This window comes from Nicotiana sylvestris, chromosome 1, assembly GCF_000393655.2.
Source record: "Nicotiana sylvestris chromosome 1, ASM39365v2, whole genome shotgun sequence".
NCBI classification, from domain to species: Eukaryota; Viridiplantae; Streptophyta; class Magnoliopsida; order Solanales; family Solanaceae; genus Nicotiana; species Nicotiana sylvestris.
The window spans coordinates 157,509,433-157,525,080 of NC_091057.1; the positions used below are offsets into that span (position 1 = coordinate 157,509,433).

A 15,648-nucleotide genomic window follows, 5' to 3' on the forward strand; every position below is an offset into this window, starting at 1 on the left:
CTATTATATTGTGGATGTCCATTTATTACTCCGCCAGAAAGATTATCCATTTAGTATTCTGTTGAAGTTTATCTTCAAGCAGCTGATACAGGCAGATTGCAAGCAACTCATTGAAATAATTTGCATCAACTTCTTATTAAACAGGCAGGTTGCGAGCAACTCATGTAGACAGCTTACAAGCAGCTCAAGAAAAGCATCGCAACTGCTTTCTGAAAAGCCTTGCAGCCGCTTCCTGAAAAGCCTCGCAGTTGCTTCCTTTCTTCTATAAATAGAGGAGTTTTCAGTTCATTATGTACATCAATCTGAAAGTTGAATAATATATCACTTTTTCTCTATACTTGTCTTTGATTTATTTACTTTACAGTCGTTATTTTATAACAGTTTCCTATTTTTCTCAAACTTGTTCCTTTTCTGCTTACACTTTCATACAGGAAGTTATTATCAGGGGCAAAGCCACCTTTTGCTAATTAATCACCCTTCGTCAAAATATTACGAAAAAATTATATTATGTATATAAGTAAAATATTAGATTTTAGATGTATATAACACATATTAAATACTTTTTGTTGAATTTTTTTTTATTTCTTACAAGTATGAACACACTTGAGGAAATTTCTAGCTTTGCCACTAGTTATTATTACGCCTTATATCTCGTGTTTATATCTCGAATTAGTAAATTAAAACAAAATAGAACATAAAAAGAAAAAAAATAATGTATATTACGAGATCAGCAAAAAGTTATAATTACAATCCATCCAAATTAATGATATACTAACTCTATTTGGATTTATAAATATAAATTAGTGTTATTTCCCATAATCGGAGTATCAATTTGTTAAGTATACTAAATTCACACAACAAAAAAAGAAACTAAACTTCATATTCAGACTTTAATAGAGACTACTTTTTTTCTCCAACTTTGTCCCATCATCTTTTTCCCACTAGCGTGTTTATTACACCATCCTATGACTCATCGACTTCCACGAGGCGCGTGAACTCACTCACATCTTTCTTGCCAAGGAAATGGTGGCGTGTTTATTTAACGTAATAATACAGTGGAGTATTATTTTTAGTCCAATTTCAACAAAACACTAGTCAACCCACAAATCCAAAAACGTACTCCAAAAATTCACCAAACTCTAATTTAATACTTATTTTGTACTATAATTTATTTTATACCCAAAATTCTGATTCACTGAACTCCTTTATAAAAATCTGATTTTTTTTCCTAATGTATATTTATCGGAGAATGTTTCAATGATTCAATAAAAACATTCTCATTCTCTGTACTAAGAATAATCAGTTTCTTAAAGGGGAGGGGGAAACAAACATGTTTATGATTCTGGGTCATTCTTATTCGAATCTTTGTCTAGTAGTATTTGTACTAGTGTTTACAGCTACTTGTTTTAGTTCACAAGTGGAAGGTGGGGATGATGATGGTCGGCACAACAGTGTGACTCTTTCTAGCTTCACTTATGCAACAACTCTGCTCAAACCTTATGAATGGCGATACATTAGTGGTAATTTATTGCATCATTTGATTAAAGTTTTTCTTTTCCTCTTCCTCAGTGGGGTTTTGCTGCTTTTTTTTTTTTTTGTGTGGGGGGGTTTTGAGGGGGGGGGGGCAGAGTTTGATGGGGCAGGGGAGGGATTGTAGTAGGGGGGTTTGAAGTTTCATTTTGACGAATTTGGAATACTGGGTTTTGATTCTTTTAGTATTCTTGATATCTTACCATGATATTTTGCTTTCTTGGGTGGTTTTTTGCGCTTGATGCGATTTCTTGTATTCATCGATACACGAATAGATGACTGCAGTGACACATGTACGAGAGCAATATTCCGAGTTGCTTGTTCTGTTTTTATTCTTGTTTTTTTAGTTGGTTTAACTGGTTGATCGTCCGTGGATAATTTGTTTCACTGACGTACAGCTTGTTCTGATTCAACAATCTGGTTATGTTTATCTATTCCTGTTAATATCTCCTTAGTCATGAGCTGCTTGCTTTTTTATTCAGCAGTTGCAGGTTTAGCTTGGTCTTTGCCTTGAGTGCTTTCTAATGTTTAACTATGAACATTTTATCTATCTTGGTTGTGTTTACAACAACAACAACAACAACCCAGTATAATCCCACAAGTGGGGTCTGGGGAGGGTAATATGTACGCAGACCTTACCCCTAGCCCGAAGGGTAGAGAGGCTGTTTCCAGGAGACCCTCGGCTCAAAAAAGCAACAGGAGCCGATATATTAGTACCATAAAAATGCATAATAAAATACCAGCAATATAAGAGATATGAAATACAGAATACGAGGGTCTCCTGGTAGATATTTGAGAAGAGAATATCAGTATTTGCATCTATGTAGATATTTGAGAAATGTTGTTTTTTACAGGCATATTAGTGCTTTCTTATTTTGTTAATCTCTCAGTTTTTCAAATCTTTCCTAGCTGGATTTCCTCATTTGATGGCTATCTTTAGATAAGTCACTTCGTTCAGTTTTGATTGCATCACATATAATTGTGTGAGCAAGTGTTAAATACAAAGTAACATGTGTAGCAAGGGTTTCTTTCTATTTTCATTAATGGCTTACTGGTTTCGGTTTCCATGCCTTTCTGCAGTGGACTTACCACCATGGTTCTCTTCAGTGACTATTGATTTGGAATCCAATGTTGGCCTTGTAAGTTCACGGCCAATACTTTTGTCATTGAAGTTTTGCTTATAACTTTACAACTTTGTAAGCTCTTTTTGTTTGTGCTAAATATATGATAATGTAATTTGCTCCTTTTGTGCACTCCAATTTTCTCCCTTTGCTTCCTTAATATTGGTATTTAAGAATTTTTTCCGCCTGACCATACCGTGCTTTTAATCCCAATATTTATCCTTTTACAATCTTTAATTCCTGAATCTAACTGCAAGCAGAACCTGAAAAGCATAGGAAAAGTAAGTATTTTGCCGATGATCTGCTTCCGAGAAGGAAGTCCACCCCTTCCAGATGTTTATAACACTTCTCTTACAGGTTTAGGTATGATCTTTTAACTGAGACTGAGCATTTGACATACATTATGTGGTTGTGATGATTTTATAGCAGGATGTGACCGCAAACAAGTAATATTAGTCTTTTCTCTGTAGTGATAGATCATATCTCGAATAGTTCATTTGGAGGGTCACGAGACCTTCAAATTGTTGAGAAGTGCTATCCCATGCAAAGAAGTATATTCTTGACGTTGACAAACGAGCAGGTCTATTCTTAACTTTCTAATATTTGTGGGCTAGTTTATTGTTTGTGCTATACTTGTTCTTTCTTTTGACAGATAAAAATTCTCTTCATGGTGGTCTTATGCATGTTTACTTGGGTTTGAAATAAGCTTTTTCACAGATTTCTCCAGGAATATGGTATTTTGGTCTCTTTAACGGCATCGGACCTATAAGGACACAGTCAAAAATGGTACTTGCTCTGACTTATTTATATTCCATGTTTTAGCCAGTATCCTTTTGCGCTTCTTTCTTATGGATATCACTATTTGAGTTTTCAACATATGATCGAATAGGCAGTTTTTTTTAATTGTCTTTTGGTCTATCTGAAAATTCTGTCTGGGTGTCTCTATGTGATCAATTAATACCCAGTATTATTGAAGAATTCAACTTGATATTCTCTCCTATTCACTACGTCGACAAAGAATCAAATTATCACTATGTTTATTCCAATCTGTACTTCGCTGGAGTGGAAGTAAAAGATGAAAGGTCGGTTAGTTTGGCTAGGAACTAAAGGATAGGGCGAAGTGAAAAAGGAGAGCTAACTTGATTAATCTTGTTTGGGATTACGAAGAGGGGAGGGGAAATAAAGTGGAGAACGTGTTAAACGTCCACATGAGCTCTTTCACTAGCTCAGCAATAATGATTTTGATTTTCCCATAGCTCCCATTCTCTGAACCTTAGAGAAACATGGGGAAATGACTTGCAGCTTTCTTTTGATGTTGTCATGCATTATATGAAACTGGTGAAAAAGATTTCTTAGAGGAAGAAACTATAGAAATTGTAGATTGATGAGCGTTGTAGTTTATGTAGCTAATAAATGAGCCACAGCCACTACACCAAAAAGGGGGCTAACTGATCTACCAAATCTGTGAACGTAAAAATACCTTGGTAAGGAAGTGTTCTGCTTGAGGAGAAGCCTGTGCTCTTCCCTTTTGGGCTAGTCATTGGTGAGGAGACATTTGATACATACTGAAAATTGTTTGCTTAAAAAGGTAGCAGGTGTGTTTCAAGTTTGCATGCTGTCCACTTGTATGATGAAGATTATTGTTCCTTTATCTTGAAAATGAAAGAAATACTATTCTAGCCATGAATCTGGAGGTTCTAAGATCTAATACTGTTGTCCCTTGGAGCCTAGCTTACCACTACGGAAGAAAAACCACTCTTTGAAAGTCCTAATTCCCATCATTTCAACAGTGTAATATCTTAGCTAGCTAATTTCTATTCATTGATTTCTTTTTGCAGATTAATCGAGGACATTCTTACTCATTCAGTGGTAATATAACTGTGGAAGGGTGTACAAATTCTGCTATGTTGGGAAAATTCTGCAACCAAACAATTAGTTTACTCTCATGTTTGGACACCTATATATCTTCTGAAAGTGGAATAGGTAGTCGATCTTATAACATAACTGCAGCGAATGTGACTCCTTGTGGAGGTGCCGAGGATAGCTGTCTTGATGTTACTGGGTCAAAAGTCTACTCCTTGGATGTAGTGAGTATTGCCGAGGAGCTAATAATCACAGCATTAAATATCACGTTTACTCAATCACAGCATTCTAATGGAACCATCAGCAACAGCGGAATTTCCCTTATGTGCTATGTTCGGCATGGGGCTATACCACTGCCACAAGTGTATGATTATTCTTCTGATATAAACAGAACCCCTTTGGTCATACCTTTACCTAGACTTGGTCGTTGGTATATTAAAATTCAGCCAGCAAACCTGTCAGAAAGCATGGTAGTAATCCAAGAAATGAGCACAACAATATGTTATTCATTGGAATGGCAAGTACTTCAGTGTCCTGCGGATAAGGCTGGATTGAACTGTACATCAGCAAAATACACACTTCAGGTGGATTTATTATGAGTTTGGACTGCTTCCATCTTTCTCAAATCTTTTCATTAATTTCATATACTTGTTCACTTGCACATTAATCATGTAGGTTGTGGTTTTGGATAACTGAGCTTCCTGCTTATTAAAAGAACATGCTACACTAGATGTACAGTACACATTTTCTCTTCTAATGCAAACTGCACAGTTCAAAAATGACCTGTTTAGTTTGTCAATCTTTTCATGTCTTTTTTTTTTTCTTGTGAATTCTTGAAATGGTTCTGTGCAGACGTTTCTGAGGAAAAACCCATCTGTCGCTTTTGAATCTTATTATCTACCGATCAGTAGAGAAGCTTCCTCAAACTCTGCTAATTTCCCTTTGGGACTTCTTTTGAGTAATTCATCTGATGGAGATATGAGGAATTACACTTGGACCTTTTTCCTTCTGGACATCCCCTATGCTGCTGCTGGCGGAAATATCCATGTCCGCCTTACATCAGATGCAAAGATAAGTGGAGAAATATATGCCAGATATGGTGGATTGCCGTCTCTTAGTAACTGGGATTACTTCTATGCAAACAGCACGAGCAACAGCAATGGTTCCATGTTTTTTAAGATACACGATGCAAGTGACAAGTCCATCAGCTTTTATATCATATATGCTAGAGGAGGAACGTGGAGTTTTGGGTTAAGGCACCCAATTTCCGACAGGCATAGTTCGACGGTTGAAACTATCATGTCTATCTCACTAGAGAGATGCCCACAAAAATGCTCTTCGCATGGGACATGCCAGTCTGTGTTGGATGCAAGTGGTCTCACATTTTACAGGTTTGTATATGATGACTTCTGAAGATTAAGCTATTGAGTCGTCATGTTCTCATGCAATCAAATCTGTCCTTTTCAGTTTCTGTGCTTGCGGTAGGCGCTATGGAGGCTTTGACTGCAGTATTGAACTTGTTTCTTCTTCAGGTTAACCATTGTGTTTTTGTGACTTTCAGACTTGTCTCTGTGCCTTTAGCCATTTTACAATAAGTGTTGCTATATCCTCTGCGGGTTGTGTATTTTTGATAACTCTTAAATTAGCACTTAAAATTGAGCCTAGAACCTAGCATTCCAGGTTATACTAACCAGCTACTGTCTTGCACAATCGGTACTATCTCGAGTAAACCTGTCAATTGATTCAACACATGATAATCTGAGGAGTAACATTTGTACTTAATATGCTTCTTTTTTATATGACACAGTTATATTTGCAGTGTCCTAGACAACTTTCTCATTTGAAAAAAGAATTCTTAGTAAATATTCAAAAATCCATGTGTACTTAATAGTACTTTCTGTATAGCTTCTGAATATGCAAATTTTTATTTTTAAGAAATCACTGAATCAATGTCCAAAATCAGCAAAAGTTGGGCAAATTGACCCTTCACTCCAGCACGTCTTTCATCTGGGAACAGGGGGAAGAATAATAACAATAATCCTGGCCCATAGTTATTCCCCACCACCCTTAAGAAGTAGAAATTTGTGAACATCATTTCTAAGTAAACAGCTAGAGAAGGCAACTATTGGATTCAGCCGGTGATTATTGTTGTTCTGAATGCTGATAACATGTTCTGATCATGATGCGGTGTTAAACTATTTGCAACTGCAGCATGTGTTTCAACATGCTCTCTGCTATTGCTAGTACACTCTTGATTACTATGTGTTTGTTTACGTTTTTGTTAAAATTTCAAGTCAGTAGTTTCTCATTAATAGTCATTAATTATGCAATAGTCTTTTAAAGGACAAGTGCTGAAAACTGATGTAGGACACATGTGGCAATCAATTTCCCTTATTGCATCCAATGCTGCAGCTTTGCTCCCTGCTTACTGGGCCCTCCGTCATAAGGTAATATTAGCTAATCCGATAACTTCCTAAGACCATTAATTTCTTCTGATTGATGCTCAATTGAAAATGCTATAAAAGTCAGGTATCCAGGGTTATATTTTAAGCAGACAAGCGGATGAACTTGAGAAAGAGCTATTCCTTGGATTCTTCATTTTCTATGTTTAAAAGGTAAAACTCTCCTTTCTTCTGCAGGCATTTGCTGAATGGGTTCTTTACACATCAAGTGGTATCTCAAGTGGTCTGTATCATGCATGTGATGTTGGCACTTGGTGTGCACTGACTTTCCATGTCTTACAGGTATCACTCTTATGGATTTTGAAATATTGCATTTTTGGCACCTGGCGGCTAAGTAATCTAATGGTTTCTTTTATGTTGATGGCGCCAGTTCATGGATTTCTGGCTATCTTTCATGGCTGTTGTTAGTACTTTTGTATACTTGGCTGCTATCGATGAAGTTTCAAAGAGGACCATTCACACTGTTGTTGCAATCCTGACAGCCCTCATGGCTGAAAGTGGACCGACCAGGTAAATTTCAAATGAGGTTTTCTCTTCATCAGAAAGAAAAAAAAAGTTTGGCTGGGGCTTTCTAGTGATTGGACCGTGTGGATCAGCTTTAACCTGGTTGAACATTTTACAGGTCCTCGAACATTATTCTTGTCGTGGCTATTGGGACTGTGGGTCTGTTAATTGGGTTCCTCGTTGAATTCTTTACTCATCATAGGTGGATTTCCTTTCCAACAGAAATTTGTTTGAACATGCTCAACAGGTAGGTGGATTTCCTGATCCGAAAAATTTAGACCTGTAATTTAAAATAAAGCTGAAAGATGATAGTATTTCATTTTTCATATATAATCACTCTTATAGCAAAGTTTTGGTTTTGCAAAATGTATGATCTTTATAGGATTACATTCAAAGGTCCCTTGCAATAGAAATCAGTTACCACAGGTTCATTTTTAACGATTTTCAACTAATTTTGTCAACAACTCCATACAGAATATTGAGGCTGAGCTTATGAACTTCTCTGAAAGCTTTCCCCATAATCAAGCATATGATCCATGTTTATCTTCCATAAGCCATACCTACACTTTTCAATTGTGAAGGAAGAAAAAAACAGCAAGGATTCTAGCAATAAAAATATAAGGATTACTTTATGATATTTTGTTTGTCTCTACTATTTCGGCTAAGCATGAACTGAATGCAGATGGGAAACTGTAAAAGCATGGATTCATAATTTCATTCGGTCACTTCTAAAGCGCTTTCGGTGGGGCTTTTTACTTGCTGGATTCACTGCATTAGCAATGGCTGCTATTAGCTGGAGATTAGAAACAAGTCAAAATTACTGGATTTGGCACAGGTATGAACAGCTATAAAAAATTGTCCTTCTATGTCTCTCTCTATCCTCTTCCAGTCTTTCTCTGACATTTTAATGTGTCATTTCTGCAGCGTATGGCATGTTTCAATATATACTTCTTCATTTCTTTTCCTCTGTTCAAAAGCAGCAGCAGTAAACTGCGAGAACGAACAACCTCAATCAGAAAATTATGAGTTGGCTCGTCAAAATTCTTTCAGTGGTAATAATGAAAGAGATGGTAGATAGATCATACTAGAATCTACTTGAGCCCAAGCACATAACATATAGAGCTGCTTGATGCTGAAAACAGACAATGAACTGCACCATCAGGAGGACACTTCTCCCTATTAGGTAGGTGATTAGTGGATAAGGGGAATCAAATGTTTGTTAGTTGTTCTCAAATAGTTTTTTTTTTTTTTTTTTGAAGTTATCCTTTGATCTTAGGGATACTCAACCATTGGTGTCCTGTTTTATATAACATTGTTTATAGGAGGCAAAAGCAGATTAGGTCCATTTTGTATAGTCAGAGAGGTTATAGCTTACAATAGGGAAGATGAAAAAGGAAAGCAAAATTGGTGCAAGAGAAAGGTCCAAGGTATACTAACTTTGTTTTATTCTTTCTCCGTCAAGTCCATAATGGTGGTGGAGATGCAAGTTAGACCCAACATGTTTAAATGTTGGTGAAGTCTGTAAACACTGTTCCAATGTTATGCTCATAAAATCCCTTATATGTACTGCTGCATGGCTCACTGCGTCAATTGTTAGCATGTATATGCTCTCTATTACACTTTTAGAAGATGTTCATGGAATGAGGTTCCCAATTTTTAGCTTTTCCCCATTGGAGGAAAGGGAAACAGTAAACTTTCTGGTTCTTTCTGTATGTATTTACTTATTGGAGACATCCATATGCCTCAATCCAAAGGGGATAATATCAGCTTTGGGTGCTGGGGATCAATGTGCAACCTCATGGTTAACAATTCCACTTCCAATAGCACTGAGTTCATCAATTGTTCCTTTTTCCTCTTAATCGTAACTGAGGGAGTTGCCGATTATGGTTAAGCCATGAAAAGTTTAGCATCAAAAGGATGAGGGGAAAACCATGCGTCCTCTGAATGGAAGTTTGAGTCCTCTGAGATATACAGATCCTAATGAAGGTACAGATAAAATCTGAGTTTCCATCTCAAATAAATCTCTATAGACAAATGGCAACAGTATAGACAACCACCCTTCACAATCTTTGCAAAATTTTCTTGGGACATCATGTGCAGGAGTAGGCAATAACATGCTTTACACCACTGTTGTGCAGACAGCCTAAGTGTTCTCTTGCATTTTCATGCCAAAGACAGCCTAAGTGCTTGCAACTACAGTGAAGGATTTGTCACTTTCATGCTAATCTGTTAATTCCACCAGCAATTTCCACGCTACAGCCTGGTGACTTCTTATGCAACCTCTCTCTTGCCATTTTCCAGATCAAGGCTGCATCAAGCCAATTACTATCAGAGGCATACAGGTTTGACATAAGGACGTAAGTAGCAGTATCATTCGGATCTATAACAAAAAGCTTTTCTGCTGCCCATTTTGCCAAATTCATATTTCCATGGATATTACAAGAGCCAATGAAAGCCTTCAGGGAATCTGCTTTGGATTCAGCTGGCATTGAGTTTACAACTTCATAAGCCTCATTCAGAAGGCCTAATCGTCCTAAAAGATCTACGAGACAGGTATAGTGTTCTGAGCTTGGCATAATTTGGTAGAAATTAGTCATCAAACGGAAATACTGCATCCCTTTACAAAAAAGACCACCATGGCTACATGCAGAGAGAACCTCTAGAAATACAATTCTATCTGGCTTCACACCATTTACCAACATTTTGTCAAAAAGTTGAATAGCTTCCTTTGGAAAACCGTGAGATGCATAAGCTCCAATCATTGAGGTCCATGACACAAGATCTGGTGCTTTTATTGAGCTGAAGGACTGGTAAGCATGAACAATACTACCACACTTTGAGTATGCATTTATCAATGCGTTTCCAATTGATAAAGAATTTGAGCATACATATTTTACTGCATAAGCATGTACTTGTATAACTTCAGGGGCCATCGCTAAGTTACTACATGAACTAAGGACACTAGCCAAAGTGAGTTCGTCAGGAACAAAATCCTCTCTTAACATCCTTTTCAGAAGGTCAACAGCTTCCTTCCCATCTCCACGGCGTCCATAACCTACAATAATAGTATTCCAAGAGACCACATTTCTGAAGGCCATCGCGTCAAAAACCTTGCGAGCATCGGTTATATGTTCATTCTTGGCATACATATCAACAAGTGCACTTTCAACCACCACATCCATGTTAAGGCAAATTTTAATGGCAAGTCCTTGTATCTGCCTACCTAAGTCATAAAACCCCAAACTCGCGCAGGAATTAAGTAGACTAGCAAATGTAAACTCATCCCCCTCAAACCCCTCAAATCTCATCAAATTGAATAAACAGAAAGCCTCGTCACCCAAACCATTCAGTACATAGCAAGAAATCATAACATTCCATAACACCAAATCACGCGCCAAAACCCCATCAAGAACACACCTAGCCTCTCCAACCAACCCAAACTTTGCATACAGATCAACAAGATTGGCACCAAGAAAACAACTTTGATCATATCCCAGCTTCACAATTGCACAATGTAACTCCTTACCCAACCAAACACCATCCTTTAACTCCAGACACAGTCGGAGCAACCCACAGAAAGAAATGCAATCAGGAGGCACCGATTCCATCAACATTTGCTTGAAATAACGGAACCCCAGATGAATATTTGCATTAAAACGCTCCGTAGAATACCTCAAACCACATATCAACGTATTCCAAGTTACAATATTTCTAACGCACATTTCATCGAACAGCTTGCATGCATCAGCAAGCTCTTTGCATTTTACATAAACATGCAAGAGCTGGTTTCCCAGGGAAAGCACGCTAGTCATACCCAACTTAATTATATTTGCGTGTATGAGTTTACCTTCATCAAAATTGCCCCTTTTTGCTGAAATTTTAAGGGCATTGGAAATACAAGTGTGGGATTTACTTGAATCATTATAATGGGTAAGCTTAACAGTAGGAACTGAAGCTTCTACTCTAGCTAAAGGTGAACTAATGGTGGCGGCAGTGGTCGTTAGAAATAATAACTGCTGGTTAAAGGAAATGATTGGAATTGGAATGTAGCGGTATTTGGTAGTAATAATCATGGATTGCGGAAAATAGCCACACTAGTGGCCCGGAGAAATGACTGGCCATACAATCTTTGGATGGTTATAGAAATTAAGATTGAGCAATCTTTTGTACTGTATTATCTTTAACATTTTTCTTGAATGTTTGACCATAATAAATTACTAGAGTATATAACGTCACTTATAATTGTATTATCATTCAAGTTGGAAATGCGAAAAAAAAGGAGTTAGATTTTGATATCAGGTTAGGGCAATGGTGTATTTGAATTAGAAGCATTATTCACTTATGATTCATTTGAACTGAATAAGAATTTGATATGGCAAAAAAGAAAAAGGAGGAATAATTTGAAACGAAGAAAACTAAGAGCCCGTTTGGCCAAACTGTCAAAATCTGCTTATTTTAAAAAGTACTTTTTTCAGAAGTATTTTTTTCCGAAAGTACTTTAAAAAAAAAACAGTTTGTGTTTGGCCAATTCATTTAAGAAGTACCTTTTGCAACATTTGTTAAACAAATTGTGTTTGACCAATCTTTCTAAAAAGTGCTTCTAAGTGTCAAATTACCAAAAAGGATAGTACAAGGTCTTATCATTATTTTAAAAATAAAAATAAACTTAAATATTTCTTGTAAGAGACTTTCATTATTTTTTATTTTATTTAATTAAAATATAAAATATAAAATATAAAGTAAACAAACATAATAAAGATTTAACTCAATTTAACATATATAGTTATACCAAAGTATATAATATTATCTAGTATAATTACTTATTGTTACATAATGATTTGAATTATCAAAATACGTCAATTCTCATGAATTAGAAGAATATTCCATAAATTACTATATATTGATAATCCACCGTGAAATAATAAGTAAAGTCACTCACACATGATAATAATTTTCAATAATTTGATCTCTGCTTCTACCATACAACGCCTCCATATTAATAGAAGATTTGTCTTGCATTTCTAAATGAATGTGAGAAGACCCATCTCCTTCCTCAATCTTTGCAGTAGTGTCTTCATAGTATAATAGTTGAATTACTTATCGGTGGAAGAATATCGTCGGATGAAATTAGATGATTCTGAGTGACAAACTTGAAATATGGCATTGAGCGTAAAATAAAAATAATTTTAAAGAGTAACTAATTGTTAGCAACACATAATGTATAATTTATTTTTTAAAAAATTTAAATTAGAAACTAATTATTACCTAACCTAACCAACTTTATCATAAATGCCTAGCGGCCTATTGTGAGACTGCCACTTGGATTAATGTGGATATTTTTTCTTCATCTTTTAATAATATATAAATAGATTATGTGATGAAATCGTAAAATTTATTACCTATTTGTAGGTAATTTTTAAAAATTAGATTTGATAACTGTTTTAAAGATTCGAGAACTAATAACCTATAACAGAAAAAATTATAAATAATTATTTGTAGGAAAAGAATTGATAATCCAAAGAAGGAGGTAGATAATTTGCTTTAGTGAAAAAAGAAGAAGATAATTTGCTTTAGTGAAAAAAGAAGAAGATAATTTGAAAAGTCACAAGACATTACACCCAAAAAAAATCAAAAACAAGAAAAGTCAATAAAGATTTTGGAAAGTATAATATGATTCATGTATATGATATCTTTAAATTTAAGAGAATGATAAAAATAAAAAACAAATATGAAAAAAAAAACTTAAATTAGTAATGGATAATTTGAAAAGTATAAATTTTAAGGCGAGGATAGTTTTGTCTTGAATAAATTAATTTTCTGCTTCTGCTTCTGCTTCTTGGAAGAAGTTAGAATTTTCTGTTTCTTCCCAAAAGCAGAAAAACTGCTTCTACTGTCGGCCAAAAGTACTTCTTTATCTTAGCCAAACAGCTTAAATTTTTAAAACAGTACTTTTTTTGGGGGGAAAAAGTACTTTTGACCTCTTAGAAGCTTGGCCAAACAGGCTTTAAGTAACTCACTACTCCCTCCGTTCCAATTTATGTGAACCTGTTTGACTGAGCACGGAGTTTAAGAAAAAATGAAGACTTTTGAAATTTATGGTCCTAAACAAGTTAAAAAAGGGGCTTAGAGAATTTGTGTGGTTATAAAAGCTTCTCATTAAGGGTAGAATTGTAAGTTTAAGCTAAATTATTTCAAAATTTAGAAATGATTCATTCTTTTTGGAACGGATCAAAAAGGAAATAGGTTCAGAACGGAAGGAGTATTTTATAAAGCATATTTGGTGCGGTAGAAAAATATTTTCAGGGACGTGATTTATTTTCTTTAAAAAAATTCTAATAAATGCTTTACGCTATTTTGGTTGAAGAGTGACTAGATGTGATTAGGAACCACCGATATGAGCTACGGTGTCATACATCCTTTTCTTCCTACATAATGTGCTTAATTTTCCTTGGTGAACAAGCTCTAGATATGAACATGCAATTAGGACCCTACAAAGTTTAGTTTTCTATTATTAAAAAAAAAAAGTGGGGTGGTGGGGAAAATCCAGAGGGAAAAATGTGTATTATGCCATAAAAGAATGAAAATTTATTCGAGAGCATTCCATTTCTCTCAAACGAAGAAAAGAAGTTGAAGGTCATATTGAAATATACAAATAACTCCCATCATTTTTAGGGGATATGTGTCTTTTCGTCTTTTTAACTACTCATGAATTTCAAAAATTATTGACTCGATTAATTCAAATTTACTTTCAAATAGGTCCACCAAAGAAGAGTAAAATGCTCCATACTAATGAATTCTCTATTTTCATCTCTCAAACCTAAGACCTCAAGGCGATGATATACTTAATAGCGGTACGTATCGCGACTAGTTAAGTAATGAAAATTCTCTCAGTTTTTATTTCATTCGGAGCACATATCTTTTCTTAACAATATGGAGTACTATATTTTGTCATGTCTTCAAGCACATTCCGTTAGAGTTCCAGTCTTTAATTTGTATATGAATTATCATACATAATACTCATATAAATGGGCGGCAGTAGGAATGGAGAAATAGACAAGATGACTTTGCCGAAAGGTCACGAAGAAAGACACAATTGTCTGTAGTTTTACGTGCTAATTATCATCATTATTATACCTAGAATTTGATTGTCAGCCGCAACACCATTAAAGTGGTTATCTTTTTAAGCAACTTGGGTACAATATTGACAAGAATGTCATCTCCACTTTCCACCACTTGTTATTATTATTATTATTATTATTATTATTATGTAAAATGCCTTTTTAGGCCTGCAAATACATTGATGGTTACACCTTTAAATACTTTAGCCACACATCTTTCACTTTCGTTGTGATTTTCTTTTATTAATTCTCCTGTGTTGCGGCTAAGGAGGTGGCTTCTACAGACTATTGGATGACTTCTATGGCGGGCTGCATGAGATCCAGCTTGGTGGAAAATTCATCCTGTTTTTCATGTCAGCCTCCTGAAACCTTTTCGGGAAGATACAGAGGATCCTTCAAGGAGCCAGCTCACAATACCCAGTATTCGAGGGCCCAATTCAACCGGGAAGAGGCGTGTTGAAGCTATCCTTGATGATAGAGTGATTCATGCCTCAAGGAAAGATCACCAGGAGTTCTTGGTGAAATGGCAGGGCTGTGATACAGAGGAGAACACTTGGGAGAGGGGAACAAACCTCAAAGCCTACAAGAGCCTAATTGAAGATTATCTTGCAAGTAAGGCGCCGAGGACGTCGCCAACTCAGGTGGGGGAGAATGTCATGGGCGGCTTTCCAGCCGTGCCCCATGACCCCTTGGGCGCGCCCCGTGGCGTCCTAGCAAGCCTTCCAATGCCTAGCGCCACGGACGGCCCCGTGGTCTTGGTCGCGCCAAGTGACAAGCGCGCATGTGCCTCTGTCGCCCCACCGATATCCCTCGCCAGCGCCCAACCGCAGGCAGATGCCAACAGCGCCGCGCGCGCAGACAATGCCGCGCGCGCAGATCCTGATGCCAAAGACTATGCTGCCGACAACGGCCATGTTTTCTGCCTTATAGCAAACTAAGTCTTTTTCATTGTAAATATAGAGTAGTTTTATTCCATGTAATTTCATTATGTTTCTCTAGCTTAATCAAGTCTAGTCTTGTAGCTTTGGATTATTTTTTTTAAGCATTATT

General features: G+C 36.2%; 2 protein-coding genes across 3 annotated transcripts; one reads left to right on the forward strand and one right to left on the reverse strand.

Moving 5' to 3' along the window:
* Positions 1–1,063: 1,063 nt before the first annotated feature.
* On the forward strand, positions 1,064–9,046 carry LOC104245974 (uncharacterized). Of its 2 annotated transcripts, none has more exons than XM_009801690.2 (14): positions 1,064–1,520; positions 2,611–2,669; positions 2,912–3,014; positions 3,122–3,231; positions 3,369–3,437; positions 4,490–5,098; positions 5,367–5,905; positions 5,982–6,046; positions 6,858–6,961; positions 7,154–7,258; positions 7,347–7,486; positions 7,599–7,727; positions 8,163–8,315; positions 8,405–9,046. In XM_009801690.2, exons 1-14 carry the CDS (start codon positions 1,331–1,333, stop codon positions 8,556–8,558), a joined length of 2,529 nt encoding a protein of 842 aa, XP_009799992.1. In that variant the 5' UTR covers positions 1,064–1,330; the 3' UTR covers positions 8,559–9,046. The 2 variants fall into 2 exon arrangements, with proteins under 2 accessions (XP_009799992.1, XP_009799993.1); XM_009801691.2 differs by having other exon boundaries at positions 6,882–6,961.
* Positions 9,047–9,130: 84 nt separating this feature from the next.
* Positions 9,131–11,709, reverse strand: LOC104245978 (pentatricopeptide repeat-containing protein At2g46050, mitochondrial). Its single transcript, XM_009801699.2, has one exon. The coding sequence runs from the start codon at positions 11,551–11,553 to the stop codon at positions 9,697–9,699; it is 1,857 nt and encodes a 618-aa protein (XP_009800001.1). The 5' UTR covers positions 11,554–11,709; the 3' UTR covers positions 9,131–9,696.
* Positions 11,710–15,648: the final 3,939 nt, after the last annotated feature.

Bases quoted from the DNA above. Each gene is read 5' to 3' on its own strand.
- LOC104245974 (XM_009801690.2), top strand. From the start codon at position 1,331: ATGTTTATGATTCTGGGTCATTCTTATTCGAATCTTTGTCTAGTAGTA. The intron at 2,670-2,911 runs GTAAGTTCACGG...AACTGCAAGCAG, and splicing joins TGGAATCCAATGTTGGCCTT to AACCTGAAAAGCATAGGAAA. The intron at 7,487-7,598 runs GTAAATTTCAAA...AACATTTTACAG, and splicing joins GCTGAAAGTGGACCGACCAG to GTCCTCGAACATTATTCTTG.
- LOC104245978 (XM_009801699.2), bottom strand. From the start codon at position 11,553: ATGATTATTACTACCAAATACCGCTACATTCCAATTCCAATCATTTCC.